This window comes from Cherax quadricarinatus, chromosome 97, assembly GCF_038502225.1.
Source record: "Cherax quadricarinatus isolate ZL_2023a chromosome 97, ASM3850222v1, whole genome shotgun sequence".
Taxonomy (NCBI): domain Eukaryota; kingdom Metazoa; phylum Arthropoda; class Malacostraca; order Decapoda; family Parastacidae; genus Cherax; species Cherax quadricarinatus.
The window spans coordinates 3,822,604-3,838,563 of record NC_091388.1 but is presented as its reverse complement, the minus strand read 5'-3'; the positions used below and the strand labels follow the sequence as shown (position 1 = coordinate 3,838,563).

Here is a 15,960-nt window from a genome sequence, read left to right as displayed (position 1 = left end):
AGGGGGGGTTTATATCCGAGTTAAGTGTTCTATGTATGTAGTAGGTACAATAATAAGTATGGATGTTTTGTATGGTGAGTAGGTTTAGAGTTTAGAATATTGGTGGAGTGTGCTGCCTGCAGTGGGAATTTGTTATCATTCTAACTGCAGTCTTTTGTTGGGTAATTAATGGTCTGTGATGGTTAGTTGTTGTTGAGCCCCATGCACAAATTCCATAGGTGAGATAGGGGTAAATAAGTGAGTGATATAGGGCCAGGAGGGCTGACTGTGGAACATAGTACCGTATCTTAACATAAGAACATAAGAAAGGAGGAACACTGCAGGAGGCCTGCTGGCCCATACTAGGCAGGTCCTTTACAATTCATCCCACTAACAAAACATTTGCCCAACCCAATTTTCAATGCCACCCAAGAAATAAGCTCTGATGTGAAAGTCCCACTCAAATCCAACCCCTCCCACTCATGTACTTATCCAACCTAGATTTGAAACTACCCAAAGTCCCAGCCTCAATAACCCAACTAGGTAGACTGTTCCACTCATCAACTACCCTATTTCCAAACCAATATTTTCCTATGTCCTTTCTGAATCTAAACTTATCTAATTTAAATCCATTACTGCGGGTTCTCTCTTGGAGAGACATCCTCAAGACCTTATTAATATCCCCTTTATTAATACCTATCTTCCACTTATACACTTCGATCAGGTCTCCCCTCATTCTTCGTCTAACAAGTGAATGTAACTTAAGTCTTCAATCTTTCTTCATAAGGAAGATTTCTAATGCTATGTATTAATTTAGTCATCCTACGCTGAATGTTTTCTAACGAATTTATGTCCATTTTGTAATACGGAGACCAGAACTGAGCTGCATAATCTAGGTGAGGCCTTACTAATGATGTATAAAGCTGCAGTATGACCTCTGGACTTCTGTTGCTTACACTTCTTGATATAAATCCCAGTAATCTATTTGCCTTATTACGTACGCTTAGGCATTGCTGTCTTGGTTTAAGGTTGCTGCTCACCATAACCCCCAAGTCCTTTTCGCAATCTGTATGGCTAAGTTCTACATCATTTAACTTATAAGTACTAGGGTTATGGGCACTCCCAAGCTTCAGAACCTTGCATTTATCTACATTGAACTGCATCTGCCACTTTTCTGACCAAGAATAGAGTTTGTTTAAATCCTCCTGAAGTTCCATAACATCTACGTTTGAATCAATTATCCTACCTATCTTTGTGTCATCTGCGAATTTGCTCATATCACTAGTAATTCCCTCATCAAGATCATTGATATATATTATAAACAACAACGGGCCCAAGACTGATCCCTGTGGAACGCCACTTGTTACAGATCCCCACTCGGATTTAACCCCATTTATGGACACTCTCTGCTTCCTGTCAGTGAGCCATGACTCGATCCATGAGAGCACTTTTCCCCCAGTGCCATGAGCTGCCACTTTCTTTAACAGTCTATGGTGCGGAACTCTATCAAAAGCCTTACTAAAATCTAAGTAAATAATATCAAATTCTTTATTGTGGTCAACAGCCTCAAAAGCATTAGTTAGACAAGACCGGCCTCTTGTGAATCCATGCTGAGTATCATTAATCAAGCTATGCTTATCGAGATGGCTTCTTATAATCTCAGCTAGAATTGACTCTAGTAATTTGCCTACAATTGAGGTCAGGCTTATTGGGCGGTAATTTGAAGGTAACGACTTGTCCCCTGTTTTAAAAATAGGAGTTACATTAGCCATCTTCCACATATCAGACACTACACCTGTTTGAAGAGATAAATTAAAAATATTAGTTAATGGTTCACAGATTTCCATTTTGCATTCCTTAAGAACCCTTGAAAAAACCTCATCAGGACCCGGTGACTTATTTTGCTTCAGTCTGTCTATCTGCTTCACAACCATCTCACTAGTGACTGTGATGTTACATAATTTATCTTCTTCTAGCCCACTGTAAAAATTAATTACTGGAATATTGTTAGTGTCTTCCTGTGTAAAAACTGAGAGAAAATAATTATTTAAAATCAAGCACATTTCATTCTCTTTGTCAGTAAGGTGCCCATAGTTATTTTTAAGGGGACCTATCTTATCTCTAACTTTTGTTCTATAGACCTGGAAAAAACTTTTTGGGTTAGTTTTAGAATCCCTAGCAACTTTAATTTCATAGTCCCTTTTAGCTTTTCTTATCCCCTTTTTAATGTCCCTCTTAATGTCAATATACTGATTCATAAGATGACCCTCACCTCTTTTGATACACCTATAAATTCCTTTCTTATGCCCTAGTAGATATTTGAGCCTATTATTCATCCATTTTGGGTCATTTCTATTTGATCTAATTTCTTTATATGGGATAAACGCTCTTTGAGCAGCATGTATAGTGTTCAGAAAACTGTCATATTGATAGCTCTCTTCGTTACCCCAGTCAACAGATGATAAGTGTTCTCTAAGCCCATCGTAATCTGCTAAGCGAAAATCTGGGACTGTTACTGAGTTATCGCTACTATCGTACTTCCATTCAATGCTAAATGTAATTGATTTGTGGTCGCTAGCACCCAGTTCCTCTGAAATTTCTAAATTATTAACAAGGGATTCATTGTTTGCCATAACTAAGTCAAGCAGGTTATTTCCCCTTGTAGGTTCTGTCACAAACTGCTTCAAAAAACAATCCTGAAATACTTCTAAGAAGTCGTATGATTCTAAATTCCCAGTCAAGAAATTCCAATCAACATGACTAAAGTTAAAGTCTCCTAGAATTACTACATTATCGTGCCTTGTGGCCTTAACAATTTCCTCCCATAGTAGTTTCCCTTGGTCCCTATCTAAGTTTGGGGGACGGTATATCACACCTAAAATCACTTTTTCATGCCCCTCTGAAAATTCTATCCAAACAGACTCTGTATGTGTTACTTCAGACTTAATACCCGTTTTTATGCAACAGTTCAAGCGATCTCGGACATACAATGCCACCCCAACCCCTCTCCCAATACTTCTATCTTCTTGGAACAATTTAAAACCCTGAATATGACATTCCGCAGGCATGTCCCGACTTTTTGAATTAAACATATGCAACAAATTTCTAAGAAAATTTCCAAGACTGTAGGCATACTATCGAAGATACGGTACTATGCTCCACAGTCAGCCCTCCTGGCCCTATATCACTCTCTTATTTACCCCTATCTCACCTATGGAATTTGTGCATGGGGCTCAACAACAATTAACCATCTCAGACCACTAATTACCCAACAAAAGGCTGCAGTTAGAATGATAACAAATTCTCACTACAGGCAGCACACTCCACCAATATTCAATACACTAAACCTACTCACCATACAAAACATCCATACTTATTACTGCACCTATTACATACATAGAACACTTAACTATGATATTAACCCTCCCCTCAAACATCTCCTTGCCAACCTCAACAGAACACATGACCATAACACAAGGCACAGATCACTCTTTGATGTTCCTCATGTCCATCTCACACTATGTAAAAACTCAATGCACATAAAAGGCCCTAAAATCTGGAATTCATTACCTGTAAATATAAAAGAAACACTACCTGTTTATAAATTCAAGTCTCTTCTCAAAGATCACTTACTCACTCAAAACCAAATAAATACTGAATAACTGAACCTTATAAATTGTATATCCTATATGTTACTCACAATTGTATCACATAAATGTTAAACCTAAAACCCAATCTAACTTTATTATTTTTTAAATACACTACCTAACAGAATACTCCATACGACTGAATGTACAACAATGCATGCAATCATATGACCTGTCTTTGTAATACTCACTTGTGCTTTATAGTTATCTGTTTACAATAATGTCTTATCACTGATTTCATCATTGCTTAGTTAATTTTAAGCCAGCCCATAATGCTATGCATAGTATAAGTGGCTTTGGCATGCTGCTCTTATCTGTATTTTTTTGTACCTCTGTATGTATGCTCAAATTGTTAATAAATAAATAAATAAATAAATAAATAAATAAATAAAAAAAAAAAAAAACCACGTCTCAGTTAAGGCAAATACATCAATGTTACCTGCACTAGCAACTAATCTCAACTCGTCCATCTTATTCCTAGCACTACGGCAATTAGCATAATAAACATTGAAAGACTCTCCTTTCTCTTTACCCTTCCTGCTCATTTCTATTTTTCTACTAAACCTATTACTGTCCTTATCACCCAAGGTCCCTGGCTTTTCAATATCTATCTCGTTCTTATTATTACTAGTTCCCCTAGAACTCGTAATATTACTACACTGGGACTTCACTGTTTTCCTGCCTGTATGCTTACGGTCTTGGAAATTTTTGGGGAAATTTGTTGTATATGTGTATGAAATTTGAGTCTATTATCAAGGTGGATTCCTAAGAATTTTCCCTCTGTTAGCTTTGTGATAGGTGATCCGTTTATCATTATGTTAAGAGGGACATCTGTAGCTCTGTTACCAAACTGAATGAAGTAGGTTTTGTCAATGTTTAGTGTAAGTTTGTTAGTCCTCATCCAGGTAGATATTTTCTGTAATTCGGTATTTACAGTATTGGCTAGTATGACTGGGCTTGGGTGAGAGAAGATGTATGTAGTGTCATCTGCAAATAGTGTGGGTTTGAGTAGTTGCGATGCATTTGGTAGGTCATTTATGTAAACGAGAAAGAGAAGAGGGCCAAGGACACTTCCCTGTGGGACACCAACTGTAATTGGCTGTGTGGAAGAGTTTGCTCCATTTGTGTACACATATTGGCTTCTGTTGCTGAGGTATGACTTTAGGTAGTTGAGGGAGTGCCCTCTTATACCGTAGAGCGACAATTTTATGTGGAGCAAATCATGGTTGACTGTATCAAAAGCTTTACATAAATCAATAAAGATCCCCAGTGGGACTTCTTTTTTCTCTAGTGCAGTGTATATTTGTTCTAGCATGTGTATAATAGCATCATTCATATTTTTATTAGGCCTGAACCCAAACTGACAGGGGTTGAGTATGTTGTGGGAGATGAGGTAGGAATAAATTCGCTTATGAATTAATTTTTCGAAGATTTTAGAGAGAGGGTGTAAGTTGGATATTGGCCTATAGTTATTCAAGTCTGTTTGGTCTCCTCCTTTATGGAACGGGGTGACCCTTGCTATTTTGAGTACTGTAGGGAAGGTGGAGGATTTGATGGATTTGTTAAAGAGTGTTGCAATGATTGGTGACAGCACTTTCGATGCTTTTTTGTATATAAAGGGTGGTAAGGTATTTAAATCTCCTGTCTTGTTTTTTAGTGTGTTGAAAATAAGGGAGACTTTTGTTGGGTTAGTCGGAGCTAGGAACAGTGTGTTCAGGTAGTTGCCAGTGAGGTAGTCATTGGGTGGGGTATTTGAGCTTGGGATTTTATTGGCAAGATTTTTTCCTATGGAAACAGCCAGTGCATTAAAAAAAATTAATGATAATTGAAGAAAAAATACGTACCACCCAACAGCATTTCCTGCAGAAGATTGTCAATTCTAGTAACCCCAAAGAGCTTAGCAAATTGAATTTGTTCAATCATCTGCCATGTTATTGACTGTAGTGCTGGAAGTGTGAGGAGTATTTCACCAAACCTGCCACGAGACTCATACTGTCGATCATTGATGTAGTCTTCTAAGAGCAGCTGCACTTGGTACCTCAGAGCCTTCACTCTCTCCACATTACGAAGACCTCGAATAACTGCAAAAAAATAAAACATTTTGTGAACTCTCAAATTTCAGAAATGCTGAAAAAAGACTGAACTGAATAACTATATCAAACAAGCAAGTTTACTTCTACCTAATATGTCACAGCATACTTAACCTCTGCCAGTTTGGGTTTATACCAAAAAATGTATGAATGATGCTATTATACAAAGGCTTGAACTGCTATATGCAGTGTTGAAAAAAATGAACATCCTCTGCAACTCCTCATAGACCTGTGAAAAGCATTCGATACAGTGGACCACAGTATCTTGTTAAATAACAAAAAAAGGCACAATACCGTGACTAGAATGATACACAAATAACCCGCACATAGAAGAGAGGAGCTTACGATGACGTTTTGGTCCGACTTGGACCATTTACAAAGTCACAGTGTGACTTTGTAAATGGTCCAAGTCGGACCAAAACGTCGTCGTAAGCTCCTCTCTTCTATGTGCGGGTTATTTGAGTATCTTGTTCTTTAAACTAAAACATTATGGGGTCAGAGGACTTACTCTTGCAAACCTAAAATTTTATCTTTGCAATAGACACCAGTATGTCTTCACAAATGGTGTAACCTTGTCTACTCAGTTTGTAGACACGGCAGTTTCCCAGGGAAGTGTCCTTGGCCCTCTGCTCTTTTTCATTTACATTAATGATTTCCCCAAAGCATCTTATCTCCTTAAACCAGTTCTGTTCACAGATGACACTGCTTATGTCTTCTCCCACACAAACCCGACTATCCTTAGTTACACTGATAACGACGAGTTACTAAAAATATCGACGTGGATGACAACCAAGAAACTCTCAGTAAAGTGGAACCTTGGTTTTCGTGATTAATCTGTTCGAAAAAGTCATGATAAACAGAATTGTATGAAAACTGAAGCAATGTTTCCCATAAGAAATAATGTAAATCCAATTAATCTGTTCCAGACACCCAAAAATATTAAGAAAAAATTCATTTTATAGAGAATAACTATAGTCTTACATACAAACTAGGACATAGGAAAACCAAGGTTCCACCTTTTAACTGTCCAAGCAGATCTACGTTCACATGTGTAGTGCTACAAAAGTAGATCTACGTTTTTTGTAAATATTTTCAAATATAACAACAAAAAAAAGTAGATCAAAGTTTTTTACACATTTTCAAATGTAAAAAAAAAAAAAAAGATCTGCTTTTTTTACATACAGTGGAACCTCAAAAAACGAACTGCTCCCAACACAACCAATTATGTAAGTGTATTTTTGTAAGTGCTTTTATAAGTGTATTTTTGAGGGTCTGAAATGGACTAATCTAATTTACATTATTCCTGATGGGAATAAATTCATTTGGTAAAGGCACTCGAACAGCCTTCTGGACCGAAGAAAGTTTGATATTTAAGGTTCCACTGTACTTTCAAATGTTGAAAAACGTACAGGTCTCCCTCAACATTCACGAGGGTTAGGGGATCAAGAGCCTCGCAAATGTTGAAAAACCGTGAATGTTTGGTGCCCCAATATATTGTAGGGAAATATATTACAATACTGCTTCCTTAACTTGTTGAACCATGAATAATCATAAAATACATGAAAACGTCGTAAATTGTACTAAATATATACATGTTATGCTTTAATAATGTATGTTATTTAATAACATGTATGTTAATAACATGTATGTTATTAAATACCACAGACTCCACCACTGCCTCCACCACTGCGAGTCCCTACTACCCTCCCTCCGACCCCCGCAACTGGCAGCCAGCCCTTCCACCACTCAGTGTGGTGAGTGTTAAGTAAGTTTATTCAGGTATACACAAACACAGTTACATAGAATTATCATACATAGCAGCATATGTGTAGAGAACCTGGGATAACCCAAAAAAGTCAGACAGAGTGACTTCCATTGTGTTTTGTTTGTTCATTATTTGCTATTAAACTACAGAATAAATAATGTAAACCCATTCATGACTGCATATTGGAATGGCTATTAGGAAAGGTATTAGACGGTGACATCATGTGTTTACTCTTGAACACAGCAAAGAATTGAACATTTCTACTATTGCTAATAATAACAATAGTAATAATAATAATAACATCGTCAGTGTGACTTTGTTTATGCTGGAGTGAACATTAGTCTCCCTGCTCTTCCAAACATTTCACAATAATTCAGCGGTTGAGGCAGTGGTATTTAATAACATATATGTTATAAATAATAATAGTACGCTATTATTAATAACATGTATTATTATTAACATGTATGTATTTAATAACATGTATGTTATAAATAATAATAGTACATATTATTAATAACATGTATTATTATTAACATGTATGTTATTAAATACCACTGTCTCACCCACTGCCTCTACCACTCCAGTCACACTCAATCTACAAGCACCAAACACAATGAATTATTGTGAAATGTTTGGAAGAGCACGGAGACTAATGTTCACTCCAGCATAAACAAAGTCACACTGACGATGTGTCAACCACTCCCTCGTATTTTTGTACAATTTCCTTCTTCAATTATATCATATTTCTTATTATTATTATTATTATTATTATTATTATTATTATTATTATTATTACTATTGTTATTATTAGCTGTAGTAGAAATGTTTAATTCTTTGCAGTGTTCAAGAGTAAACACATGATGTCACCGTCTAATACCTTTCCTAATAGCCATTCCAATATGCAGTCATGAATGGGTTTACATTATTTATTCTGTAGTTTAATAGCAAATAATGAACAAACAAAACACTCACCACACTGAGTGGTGGGAGGGCTGGCTGCCAGTTGAGGGGGTCGGAGGGAGGGTAGTAGGGACTCGCAGGTGGCGGGAAACTTAAATATGATTTGGCGGCTGGGAATTTGGTGGATGGGAATTTGGCGGTTGGGAATTCGCGAATGTGTGAAGCCCGTGAAAGTTGAAAACATGAATGTTGAGGGAGACCTGTATACACCTACCATCCGACTTACGACCTGCTCGACTTACGACCACTCGACTTATGACCACTCGACTTATGACCACTCGACTTACGACCGTGTTTTTTATGCCAAATTTCTGGGAAATAAACAAGTATTTGTGTTGTACACAGTGTTTATCCTAAACCTTACAGTATAAAATACAGTACTAACAACATAAAAAGTAAAGTAAAACATGAAATACCAAAATAAAACAAAATAAAGTCATTACAAAAATATTTTGTTGATATTCATTAGTAAAGTTCGACTTACGACCATTTCGACTTACGACCGGTTTCTCAGAACCGAACTCGGTCATAAGTCGGATGGTAGGTGTATATACATTTGGACTGTCGCGGCCGTATATATACGTCTTACGAGGTACCGTGTTTGATGTATATATACTCGTAAATTCTGGCAGCTTCAAATCAAGCAGGAGAAAGCTGGTAGGCCCACATGTGAGAGAATGGGTCTGTGTGGTCAGTGTGCACCACATAAAAAAATCCTGGAGCACGCAGTGCATGAGAAAAAAAAAACTCCGACCGTTTTTTTTAATTAAAATGCCGACTTTGTGGTCTATTATCGTATAGTATTTATGGTTGTATTCTCGTTTTCTTGGTCTCATTTGATAGAATGGAAAACATATTATAGAAATAGAGGTGATTTTGATTGAATTTACTATAAAAAGAACCTAGAAATGGAGCTCAAAGTAGGGGAAATGTTTGATTTTTGCCGATGTTCAAAAGTAAACAAATGATGCCATTGTCCAATAAATGTCCAACTAGCCATTCTAATATGCAGTCATGAATGGGTTGATGTTATTTATACAATTATTACAGTATTGCAGTAGTCTGCATAATAGTAAGTCTTCTATTTTTTGTTTGAATAAAAATTCAAAATAGAAAGCAAGAGTAATATCAGAGGGGCCTGGAGACGTGACTGATGAACAAAGAAAATGTTATTTTAGAGCCAGGAATGTCTGCATTGTTCATTCTGGACCTTATTTTGAAATTGTCATATTTTTTAGTTTTTGTGAAATCTGACCACATTATTAGGTAGTTGAAATCGGTAAATGGGCAGTTTCTTGTACTCAATCGATAGAAAAAATGGAGTTCTAAAGAAATAGCTATGAGTTTGGGCGACTGGAACAATGGAATTAGCCGAAAATAGGGGTCAAAGTGGGCGAAATCGCCGATTTGTAAACAGCGCCGGGGTCGCTAACTTCGTGAGAGCATAATTCCGTCAGTTTTCCATCAAATTTCGTTTTTTTGGTGTCATTACAATCGGGGAAAGATTCTCTATCATTTTATAAGAAAAAATAATTTTTTTTTTTTTTAAATTTTGCGACACCAGGAGACACCTCAGGATTGGGTGTTGCGACAGTCTAAGGGTTAAATGTCCAGCTTCAAAACAAAACGAAAAAGTTTATTTCTTTGCAAAGATTACAGTGTGTGTTTACATTTCATAATTTGATTGGTACAAAGAAAGCAACTATCCAAGACACATTGAGGTCAAATTTTTAGACCTACATCTGGGCTGCAAATCCAACACATATCCAAGAAGTTTATATACCTAAATTTTTATTTTGTAATAAAACAGTCAATTAACCTTCCCCAAATTTACATATTAGAATTTTTATTTGCAATAATATTTCAAATTTTCTGTGTCTGGCTCTTCAAAGTGTATAAAAAAAAATTTTTGCCTTGTAACTGTTATATATATTTTTAAAATTTAGATTTTTTTAAATATTTGTTTTTTTTAGGAGAATTTTGAACTTTGTTGAGCATTTTGAATGGTACATTTTTTGTTCAATGCACTGCCTATCTCCCACTAAGATAGGGAAATCCAAAAAGAGGAAACACTTTAACCATGACTCGTTCCATCACTGTCTTAATAATAATATAATATTACAGTGGACCCCCGGTTTACGATATTATTTCATTCCAGAAGCATGTTCAGGTGCCAGTACTGAACGAATTTGTTCCCATAAGGAATATTGTAAATTAGATTAGTCCATTTCAGACCCCCAAACATATACATACAAACGCACTTACATAAATACAGTGGACCCCCGGTTAACGATATTTTTTCACTCCAGAAGTATGTTCAGGTGCCAGTACTGACCGAATTTGTTCCCATAAGAAATATTGTGAAGTAGATTAGTCCATTTCAGACCCCCAAACATACACGTACAAACGCACTTACATAAATACACTTACATAATTGGTCACATTCGGAGGTAATCGTTATGCGGGGGTCCACTGTACACTTACATAATTGGTCGCATTGGCAGGTGATCGTAAACCGGGGGTCCACTGTAATAATAGTAGGTAGTATGTTGGTAGACAGCAACCGCCCAGGGAAGTACTATCGTCCTGCCAAGTGAGTGTAAAACGGAATCCTGTAATTGTTTTACATGATGGTAGGATTGCTGGTGTCTTTTGTCTGTCTCATAAACATGCAAGATTTCAGGTATGTCTTGCTACTTCTACTTGCACTTAGGTCACACTACACATACATGTATAAGTGTATATATACACACTTCTCTGGGTTTTCTTCTATTTTCTTTCTAGTTCTTGTTCTTGTTTATCTCCTCTTATCTTCATTCAGAAGTGGAACATAATTCTTCCTCTGTAAGCCATGCGTGTTGTAGGAGGCGACTATAATGCTGGGAGCAAGGGGCTAGTAACCCCTTCTCCTGTATAAATTACTAAATTTAAAAAGAGAAACTTTCGTTTTTCTTTTTGGGCCACCCCGCCTTGGTGGGATACGGCCGGTTTGTTGAAAGAATAATAATAATAATAATAATAATAATAATATCTTTATTTCTATCTGTACATGTACAACAAGGATGAACAAGGAGGCTTTAGGAAAGGTAGGGGGTGTGTGGACCAGGTGTTTACAGTGAAACATATAAGTGAACAGTATTTAGATAAGGCTAAAGAGAATTTTTTGTGGCATTTATGGATTTGGAAAAGGCATATGACAGGGTGGATAGGGGGGGCAATGTGGCAGATGTTGCAGGTGTATGGTGTAGGAGGTAGGCTACTGAAAGCAGTGAAAAGTTTTTACGAGGATAGTGAGGCTCAGGTTAGAGTATGTAGGAAAGAGGGAAATTATTTCCCAGTAAAAGTAGGCCTTAGACAAGGATGTGTGATGTCACCGTGGTTGTTTAATATATTTATAGATGGGGTTGTAAGAGAAGTAAATGCGAGGGTCTTGGCAAGAGGCGTGGAGTTAAAAGATAAAGAATCACACATAAAGTGGGAGTTGTCACAGCTGCTCTTTGCTGATGACACTGTGCTCTTGGGAGATTCTGAAGAGAAGTTGCAGAGATTGGTGGATGAATTTGGTAGGGTGTACAAAAGAAGAAAATTAAAAGTGAATACAGGAAAGAGTAAGGTTATGAGGATAACAAAAAGATGAGGTGATGAAAGATTGGATATCAGATTGGAGGGAGAGAGTATGGAGGAGGTGAATGTATTCAGATATTTGGGAGTGGACGTGTCAGCGGATGGGTCTATGAAAGATGAGGTAAATCATAGAATTGATGAGGGGAAAAGGGTGAGTGGTGCACTTAGGAGTCTGTGGAGACAAAGAACTTTGTCCTTGGAGGCAAAGAGGAGAATGTATGAGAGTATAGTTTTACCAACACTCTTATATAGGTATGAAGCATGGGTGATGAATGTTGCAGCGAGGAGAAGGCTGGAGGCAGTGGAGATGTCATGTCTGAGGGCAATGTGTGGTGTGAATATAATGCAGAGAATTCGTAGTTTGGAAGTTAGGAGGAGGTGCGGGATTACCAAAACTGTTGTCCAGAGGGCTGAGGAAGGGTTGTTGAGGTGGTTCAGACATGTAGAGAGAATGGAGCGAAGGAGGTTTTGTGTGCGAGGGGCTTGGACTTCCGGCAGGCATGCGTGAGCGTGTTTGATAGGAGTGAATGGAGACAAATGGTTTTTAATACTTGACGTGCTGTTGGAGTGTGAGCAAAGTAACATTTATGAAGGGGTTCAGGGAAACCAGCAGGCCGGACTTGAGTCCTGGAGATGGGAAGTACAGTGCCTGCACTCTGAAGGAGGGGTTTTAATGTTGCAGTTTAAAAACTGTAGTGTAAAGCACCCTTCTGGCAAGACAGTGATGGAGTGAATGATGGTGGAAGTTTTTCTTTTTTGGGCCACCCTGCCTTGGTGGGAATCGGCCAGTGTGATAATAATAAAAATAAATATGTACAACTTATACAGACCATTGCTTATAACAGTAACATACTACTGTATAGAAAGCCACTTGTTATGCACAGCATTTCCTGCAACCCACACCAGTCAGTTAGCAACCAGGTACCTATTTATACTGTGACATCATACTTCTGACATCACAGTATAAATGGCTTTCTGACCCACAACATCTCTACTCGCTCCTTAAGAATGCAAGCACTGTACATGTACTATGTAGAACTTTATCGTCAGATCATTGAACGGGTGGGATTTAAACCCATGGCAAGTGGGTGCTAAATCTTAAAGGCCAGTGTGTTAACCACTGGGCCAGCTGGCCCATGGTCTGGTAGGTAAAGCTCTCACCTCACATGCTGACTGTCCGTGGTTTAATCCCCGGCACAGGTGGAAACATTGAGCATGTTTCCTTACACCTGTTGTCCTGTTCACCTAGCAAGCAAATATGTACCTGGATGTTAGCAGACTGGCGTGGGTGGCATCCTGGGGGACAAGATTGAGGACCCCAATGGAAATAAGTCATAGTCTCTCAATGATGCACCAGCTTTCTTAGGTTATCCTGGGTGGCTAACCCTCTGGGGTTAAAAGTTTGAACGAAATCTTATCTTATCCACTAAATATATTTGTATATACCATAGGGAGGTTATCCTGGCCAATCGCTGTGACCGCCATTCCGTGTTACATTTGCAATCATATTGTTATGATTTCATGAGTCAGGTCGGTTAAGTCAAGTCAATTAAGTCAGCTTTACAAAGTTTTCTAAATTCCCAGGCTTTGTGAGTCAAGTCATTAAGTCTGACTTTATAAAGTTTTATACAGTGAAACATCACAGATTAAACTTGCTTTGAGAGCAAGTTTTTCATTAGTACTGTTGGCTGTAGGCCTATGCTTCCAAGGCTGTGTCAGTGTCAGCATCAAAAAAGTCATAAAAGCTTTGGGTCTGAAAGCAATTGCTGGTGTTTCCATAAGACACCTACCGTCCATGTTCACCTAGCAGTAAAATAGGTACCTGGGTGTTAGTCGACTGGTGTGGGTCGCATCCTGGGGCAAAATTTACCGAATTTGTGGGAAATGCTCTACATAACAAGGGGCTTTCTATGTGGTAGTATGTCATTGATGTCAATGATGGTCTGTATAAGTTGTATCATGTACTTGTAGAAATAAAGATTATCATTATTATTATTACAGTGGTACATTGAGTTTCGAACAGCTCCCAACTCAGACAATTATGTAAGTGTACAGTGGACCCCCGCATAACGATCACCTCCGAATGCGACCAATTATGTAAGTGTATTTATGTAAGTGCATTTGTACGTGTATGTTTGGGGGTCTGAAATGGACTAATCTACTTCACAATATTCCTTATGGGAACAAATTCAGTCAGTACTGGCACCTGAACATACTTCTGGATTGAAAAAATATCGTTAACCAGGGGTTCACTGTATTTTTGTAAGTGCTTTTGTAAGTGTATTTTTGGGGGTCTGAAATGGACTAATCTTATTTACATTATTCCTTATGGGAAGAAATTCATTCAGTATCTGCACTCAAACAGCCTTCTGGAATGAATTAAGTTCGTAACTCAAGGTACCACTATATTATTATTATTCTTTTACTTACTAGGATCAAAGAAGACAATAGCTTTGAGGCAGGCATACTCATGTTCATCCAGCTGCACCCCTCGTAGTGGCCGGATGAGCTCATCCATCATACGCTGACCAATTCTACTAAGTTCCATCTCTGTTGACAACCACTAATTACAAAAAAAAAAAAAAAAATGGAATGGGCGGAGGTTTGAAGCCATGGCGAGTGAGTACTAAAACTCCAGGTCACTCGCTGTGGGTTCAAACCTCACCTGTTCTGTGGTCTATTTGCAATTGTGATATTACGATTTTGTGAGTTATTAATTACAAGAGACTTTATGGCTCATTTATTTTTAAATCCTTCTTGTGATAATAATAATAATAATAATAACAAGAATAATAATTATAATATAAAATATTTTTTATTAACACATCGGTGACCCAGTGACCTAGTGGCTAAAGCTTTCGCTTCACACACGGAGGGCCCGGGTTCGATTCCCGGTGGGCGGAAACATTTTGATGCATTTCCTTACACCTGTTGTCCTGTTCACCTAGCAGCAAATAGATACCTGGGTGTTAGTCGACTGGTGTGGGTCGCATCCTGGGGGACAAGATTAAGGACCCCCAATGGAAATAAGTTAGACAGTCCTCGATGACGCACTGACTTTCTTGAGTTATCCTGGGTGGCTAACTCTCAGTGGTTATAAATCTGAAGAAAATCTTATCTCTTATCCTGTCTTACCGGCCATTTCGCACCTAGGCAGGGTAATCCAAAAAAGAAGAAGCACTTTCACCATCACTCCATCACTGTCTTACCAGAGGCTTGCCCACACTACAGTTCAAATCGACTTAAATTTGTCTTAAAAAAAATTGTATCTTTTTAACTCTTAAGAGTTGAAAAGATTGTGAAGGGCTCTTGATCTGGGGAATTGTAGCTACCCTGGCCATTCTTGGAGCAATCATGATTACCACCCATTTCCCAGATGTTCAAGAACTCCTACAGATTATTATTAATTCATGATTGTTATAATCGTAACCATAATTTTTCAAGGGGTGGAGGGGTAAGCCAGTGGAAGGTCTCGGTCAGATGACTAAAAGCTCCAGCTGTGAGTCATCATATAACTAAGACCAGCATCAGGAAACACTTGTCCCGTTTCCTGATGAACATTGCCTCACTCAACACTATTGTTAATGAAGTGCTAGAAAAAATATCATCCTGGATGACTGCTAATAAACTTAAAATTAACATTGACAAAATGCTCTGCATTATCTTTGGGAGGAGAACAGGTGATGCCCAGCTGAACATTATGATTGACAACACTCTTATTGCTAAACATAATGAGGGCAAATTCCTGGGTCTGCATCTTGACAGCAATGTGAAATTCAGCACCCATATCCAACACATAACAAAAAAAAAGTATCCAAAACAGTTGGGATCCTCTCCAGGATTCGTTACTATGTACCACAATCATCCCTACTCATACTATACTATTCACTCATCT

General features: G+C 37.9%; 1 protein-coding gene across 3 annotated transcripts in view; it reads right to left on the bottom strand.

Annotated features, from left to right (window-relative positions):
- Positions 1–15,960, bottom strand: part of LOC128705035 (hepatocyte nuclear factor 4-gamma-like) — an 85,569-nt gene that overhangs the window by 12,108 nt on the left and 57,501 nt on the right. For 2 of the 3 annotated variants that reach the window (XM_070105128.1, XM_070105130.1), the window contains exons 8-9: positions 14,496–14,615; positions 5,471–5,707 (exon numbers count right to left, since the gene is read on the bottom strand). In XM_070105128.1, the coding sequence (XP_069961229.1) occupies positions 5,471–5,707; positions 14,496–14,615 (357 nt within the window). The remainder of the gene's footprint in view (positions 1–5,470; positions 5,708–14,495; positions 14,616–15,960) is intronic. The other variant, XM_070105129.1, reaches the window with a different exon arrangement.